At 36.7% G+C, this 6,081-nt stretch overlaps 2 protein-coding genes and 1 non-coding gene across 4 annotated transcripts in view; 2 read left to right on the top strand and 1 right to left on the bottom strand.

Moving 5' to 3' along the window:
* Positions 1-2,578, top strand: part of LOC107090708 (tumor protein D54-like) — a 7,355-nt gene extending 4,777 nt beyond the window's left edge. Inside the window, exons 6-9 of the mRNA XM_015384259.1 lie at positions 2,006-2,032; positions 2,223-2,258; positions 2,364-2,412; positions 2,492-2,578. Of these exons, the coding sequence (XP_015239745.1) occupies positions 2,006-2,032; positions 2,223-2,258; positions 2,364-2,412; positions 2,492-2,578 (199 nt within the window). The remainder of the gene's footprint in view (positions 1-2,005; positions 2,033-2,222; positions 2,259-2,363; positions 2,413-2,491) is intronic.
* Positions 2,579-3,605: 1,027 nt separating this feature from the next.
* On the bottom strand, positions 3,606-3,677 carry trnae-cuc. Its single transcript has one exon. It is a non-coding gene; the product is annotated as a tRNA-Glu (tRNA).
* Positions 3,678-4,104: 427 nt separating this feature from the next.
* Positions 4,105-6,081, top strand: LOC107090714 (pancreatic progenitor cell differentiation and proliferation factor A-like). 2 transcript variants are annotated; one of them, XM_015384266.1, is made up of 5 exons: positions 4,105-4,205; positions 5,056-5,154; positions 5,324-5,401; positions 5,498-5,588; positions 5,679-6,081. In XM_015384266.1, exons 2-5 carry the CDS (start codon positions 5,100-5,102, stop codon positions 5,809-5,811), a joined length of 357 nt encoding a protein of 118 aa, XP_015239752.1. In that variant the 5' UTR covers positions 4,105-4,205; positions 5,056-5,099; the 3' UTR covers positions 5,812-6,081. The 2 variants fall into 2 exon arrangements, with proteins under 2 accessions (XP_015239752.1, XP_015239753.1); XM_015384267.1 differs by having other exon boundaries at positions 4,151-4,201.

The following is a 6,081-nucleotide window of genomic DNA, read 5'->3' as shown; positions in this document are numbered from 1 at the left end:
TATGCGAGGTCTTTTGGTTCACAGGTGGAACAAAACCTGAACTGCCTTTCTGCTCCCCAAAAAGGAACGTTATCTTTTATTTTGTCTTTAACATTTTTGTTTATTGCAACATTAAAAGAACCTTATTTTCTTAGCAATTGATCAAAAATTTCTTTCTTTAAAAGCTTTTATCTACACTAAACAAAACCAGAAATGTATCAAACGTGTGTTAATATATGTTAAGCCTAGAGAAGTTCTGTCTTACTATGTTTAATTTTAAGGAAAATATTTTTAAGCCTTTGAATGACAATGGAGTTACCCATCAGCATCAAATAACATTTAGATTAGTGAAGTCATACAATGTAAGTGGGTGGATCTAAAGCAGAAATCTTACTGCACAATTTTTTTTAGCACTGCAAATCTCATTTAAACAGATGGGTAATAAAGTTGTTTGTTGTGAATACTTTGACATGTGGTGGGAGGAACCTGAGTCTCACTCACGACCATCAAATTATCCAATGGGCTACGGCCAGCGCAAAGGTCAGCTTTCTTCAGTTCAATCAAAAAATGGTCACTTTAGGCAGTAAAAAAAAGCAGTTTGTCTCGTTTGGGACCAGGCTTTGGATGTCTGGACATTGCTCACAATGGATCACAACAAAATTAAATTACACAACCTTCTACAGAAGCACCATAGAGAGCATTCTGATCAGCTGTCTCACTGTGTGTTGTGGAGGCTGCAGCTCCTCAGACTGGAAGAATCCCATTAAAGACATTTCATCGAAGCGCTGTATTTCCCCAGCCCTTAACATCATCAATGACCCCTCACTGCCCCATCATGGACTGTTCTCCCTGCTGCCCCCTTGGAAGAGGCTTTAAAGCATTCGATGCAGGCCCAGCAGGTTTTGTAACAGCTTTTTCCCCTTCAATCAAGCCACAAATCGAGCCTCTACTGTAAACACCATATTTGCACTAATTTTCAAATCCCTTTAAATAGAACTAATCTCAGTGTTCTACTGCATTTTGCACCATATTTATTTATTTATTTTTGCACTGCTCTGAACCTTCCATGCCTTAACACTGGTTTTCCTTTTCTCCTACACTGTTTACATTTTGATCACTACTGCACATTATAAATGGAAATGTTCATTTCAATGCTGTAAGCTGCTCATTCGTTGAAAAGCTGTTTGCATCGCCATTTTTTGTACACACAGAGTGTTTACAAAATGTTAATAGTTTGTCTAAGTCTAAATTACTGATAGGCTTACTGAAAACCTTCCCAGATAACTAATAAACTTACACTAAAGGTGCTGCCACAGATTTTATTAAGGAAAATAGTATTCAAAAAACAGAAACAAAATGTGGCAGGTTTTGAGGAAAAAGTAAATATGTTCAAACTTAAGGTACTTTAAAAATAAAAAATGATGTACGTGTATTCAGGCTCTTCTATAACAACGACACATATTAAGAATGCCATAGATCTAATATAATCATGTACCCAGATTTGTGTTTTTTTGTCAGTAGGAGCTGGATATCAGGATATTATCAGGATAGGAGAAAATGTACCGTATCCTATGTTTATCCAAAAAAGTTAAAAAACAATCCACTGGACTTGGTTTCCGAGTTTGAAGATGTTTTTCTTCCCATCCAGGACGCTTTTCAGTTCAAAATGCCAGATTTCAGAGTTCATAGCTTTATATAGTAACCCAAAAACTTGTTTTAGCTTAGAAAACATGTAAATTGAACCAGAAGAACGGGTCCGCCCCTTAGGAAAGGGGAGATGGGGAGTCGTTTTGGGTTATTTGTTTACCTGTAATACTCAGTACTGGTCTATGCCTCTGAAAGGGGGTTGTGAGGGGGAATTGCTTGCTTGGCTGCCCAGGCGAGATGTTTTGTCCCCTGCATGGGGGTGGGAGGTTGAAATGATAGAAACTGCATTGGTTTTTGAGAGCTGAAACCTGAGTCCACCCCCTTTATCCTATGTTATATCTACTTTTTTCCTTTTTTATTAATGCTGCAAACTCAACAGGGCCCTGCCTCTCCCGAGCTCACCACGGTAAGATCCAAGCTGTTAATATTCAGAATTTTAATAAAGAAAGATATCAGATTTGTTAGCATTCTGCCTAAACCCAAGCAACGATATAAATTACATTAAAATGTTACACATTTAACACATCTTAATAAAAGGTGTGGAAATAAAGACATTTTCAACCTTTATTAACTAAACTCATGTTTGTTCCACTCAGCACCCTGAGCCACACTATAAGTGTGCCATCCATGAGGTAAAACAACTCAAAATAGTAAAGAGAAAATTATTTATTTTCCACTTTATGGATGATAATTAATGGAGCTCTAAATGTTTATGCCATCTTCATGTTTATCTGAAGACATTCCTCTACATTCAAGTCCATTGAAGAAATCGTTGGCAGTGTGAAGGTGAGAGTTTTACAAAGACAAATAAAAAACAGCAGTTTCTATTATGTGGGTTCTGATCAATTGTATGTTATATCCCAAGGATAAAGTGACTGGAGGAGTATCAAACACTGAAGGGACCTCTGGATTCGAAAAAAGATCTTTACACAACCAGCCAAACCTGAAATAAACTGATCTTCTCCAAAATACAAAATGTTATCACTTTCCCTCATCAATGTGACGTCCTTCTACTGCTCTCTGGAGTTTCTTTGCAGATTAAGAAATAGAATGTGCAATGTTAAGCGTTTAAGTGAAATTATTTGGATATCAGTAATAAAAGTACTGTGTAAAAATTTTAATACTTTGAAAGTTTCATATTACGATGAAATTTGTTCATGTTAACATGCTGTTTTTGATGTGCTTCTATCTGTCTTTTGAAGTATTACAAAGTATTTTTGTAATATTAGATTTTCCAAGTAAAGGCATTAGCATACGCTCAGTCCAATGTACTTATTGTTGCCAAGTAACTGCTTCATATTACAGAACAAAGAGAAAAATAGAAATTGTTAAAGTGACCTACTACACACATTAAACCCAGTTTCTTCTATTTCATATAAAATCCAACAAGAGGGAGATAGAGGTGTTTTCCTTTTACTGATGACTTGAAAAAATTGATAATAAAATTACCTAACAGTAATCATAATTTTAATCATTTTTTTAATATTATTACAAATACAAATGTTATATATATAATAATACAAACAGAAAATGTTTGGCATACAATACTTCATACTTGACATTAACAGTGTTCATATTAATTTTTAACTGTAATTCTGCTACTCCCTTTTATTTATTTCATGTATTTGAGAAATGTTATATATGATTTCATCTGTAAACCACAAATTATCTTTAAATCCTACACAACCAAAATAGATAAGTTCAGAACCAGGCAGGACTGGTTTAAGATTGAGCGAAAGTCTGGTTGTGTCCAATTTAAACCGGTTTTGCTCTTGAGAATTTGCACAGGCACATTTGTTCCTTTTGATGGCGCCAAAGATTTCGTTTTTATTTTAAAAGTCTTATTAATATTCAGAACAACATAGCCTATGCAAACTAAAATAAAGTTTTAATTAATATAAATATCAAACAATGCTTCGTTGATATGATGTTACACACATCTATCCCATGGAACTGAGAAAAACTTGGCAAAAGATATGTTCCCTGACCGGGAATCGAACCCGGGCCGCGGCGGTGAGAGCGCCGAATCCTAACCACTAGACCACCAGGGAGCTTGTGCTCTCACCACAGTCCGATCTTTTTGAATCCTACACAGGTGGTTTTTGTGGTTGTCTGTACGATGTATTTGGTTTCCAGATAGGATGATGGTCACACTGTTTTCTTTAAAAAAACACTATCGGGATATTTCTCCCTGAAAATGTGCTATCTCTGTCAATGACTGTCTGATAAGCCGATAGACTACAGGACACATTCATGGCTCCTTGCCATCGGGTTAAGTAAAGCTCCTGTAAGCTTCCTAAAAATGCTCTCCTCAGCTGGTGTCACCGTGGCCACTTAATGCATGTCACGGAGCACACGTAGCACGTTCCTGCTTTGAAGCTCCCCACACATAGGCTCCGCCCACAAGCTGAAGACGCCCGCTGTTCTGCTATAAAAGCCTCCGGTGAGGCAGCCTGTGTGACCACAGCATTGCAGTGATCCACAGCAGTCCTTACAGGTTATCGGTCCACAGACGAACCATAGTCATCCTACAGCTACCCTCGCTTCTACTACAAACCATCCATCCACCCTCTCTGTAGGTAAGTCAGATATACAGCCTTTGCTCCATCAAAAATGATTAGAAATAACAAACCATAGATTAATTTTATTTTTATTTTTTTATCTCAATTGTCAAAATCCCTTAAAACAGTTTTGCATGAAAAACATTCTGAATAATCTTTAACTTTATTCTCTTTGCATCAATTGGTAACAAACAAAATGTTATCCTGCATTTTTTTTTTTTAAATGTGTCTGAAGATAAATTAAATTCTCTCAAATTGTGTGTTTGTGCATTAGCTGAGATTATAGGCCACAAAGTGTTTATATAGGTTTGTCTCAGTGAAATCCCCAAATCCGTCTGCTATTTAGAGTTAAGCTGAACAGCTTTAAACTGGTTCTGCAGGCTGACAGCATGTTGCCTAAATCTCAGAACAAAATGAAACCCATTATTTGATTCATGAGGTATATTTAAATATATATATATATATATATATATATATTATATTGGAAGTGGAGTCTAATCTCACTTCCTCTATAATTATGAGGATGACCAAATGTTCTCAAGTGTGCCATGCAGCCAGTGCATGCACCTCAGCCTGGTACACATGTGGGCACGTTCTCTCAACACATTCCTATCATTGAAGTTTGGAGAAACCTGACACTGACAGCCAGCTGCTACTGATTTTAACCCCATGTAGCAGCCAAGAGAACATTAACGGCTTTATTTTTGTTCTGGACTACTTGGCAGGCAAGCAAGAGAGTTCAACAGAAGTATTGACTTTGACTTAATAGACCCCAGATGGGAAATTAGTTCATGTATTTTTTTGTTTTGTTGTTTAATTTATCTTATTTTATTATACTGACCATTTTAACATGTTGGTGTTCCCATAGGTTACTATTTACCCTCTTTGAGTGGTTTTCAAACGCACGACAAAATGGCCGCAATCCCATCAAGTGGCTCTCTTATCGCCACACATGACTACTATAGAAGTAAGTAACGCACGACTTATAGGGCATATATATATATATATATATATATATATATATATATATATATATATATATATATATATATATTATCCTTGTTTATTAAATTGAACCTTTTTTTTTTATCTGGAGAAGTCTACAAAATGTTAACATAACGGTTTCTTTCTCTTAGGACGTCTCGGGTCCAACTCCAGTAGCAGCTCTTGTGGGAGCTCCGAGTACACTGGGGAGGTTATTCCACACCATCCAGGTATGGAAAGGAGCCAACTTTATTACTGCAACATATAAATGAAATTGCATCCCCCTGCATCACAAAGGAGGTTAATATAACATGTGTTTCTTGTAGCACTTCCAAGGCAAGACTCTGGTCACTGGTGGACTTCGTTCTTCTTTGCAAAGCAGAACCAGCTCTCTGTGCAAAATGGCTCTGATCAGAGGTGAGTTGGCTAACATGTGGATAAAACCACCATGTGGGAATATTTATGCTTCGAAATAGATGTTGAACTAAAGCTTGATTTGTATTGTAGGAATGGATCCTTAACAGTGTCCAATGGGCAGGTGACCTGCATCGCCAAGGAAATGGTTAGGACCAGACAACTCAGCGAAAGCAGCGAAAATGGAAAATATGAACCCACGTCCCCTCCACCAACATCTTCCTAGTCCTCATTACCTTATTGTCTAACCCCCCCTTCCTTCCTTTGCACCTTACTCACCATCCACCTGCCACTACTAACATAGTCCACCAGTGGAGATGTAGGATGGTGGTAGCGGTGATGGTGTTTTATTACCTTTAGTTGAATATCTTATTTGTTTTATTGCCTGTATATAGTATGTTTATATCCTGACCAAAAGTTATAAAAAAAAATGTTTATGTGAATTTTTTTGTATTTGTTGTAATAAATTACAACTGATATTATTAAAATGAATTTA

This window comes from Cyprinodon variegatus, unplaced genomic scaffold, assembly GCF_000732505.1.
Source record: "Cyprinodon variegatus isolate N-32 unplaced genomic scaffold, C_variegatus-1.0 Scaffold309, whole genome shotgun sequence".
In the NCBI taxonomy this organism is placed as follows: Eukaryota; Metazoa; Chordata; class Actinopteri; order Cyprinodontiformes; family Cyprinodontidae; genus Cyprinodon; species Cyprinodon variegatus.
This window is presented reverse-complemented; position numbering and strand designations above follow the sequence as displayed.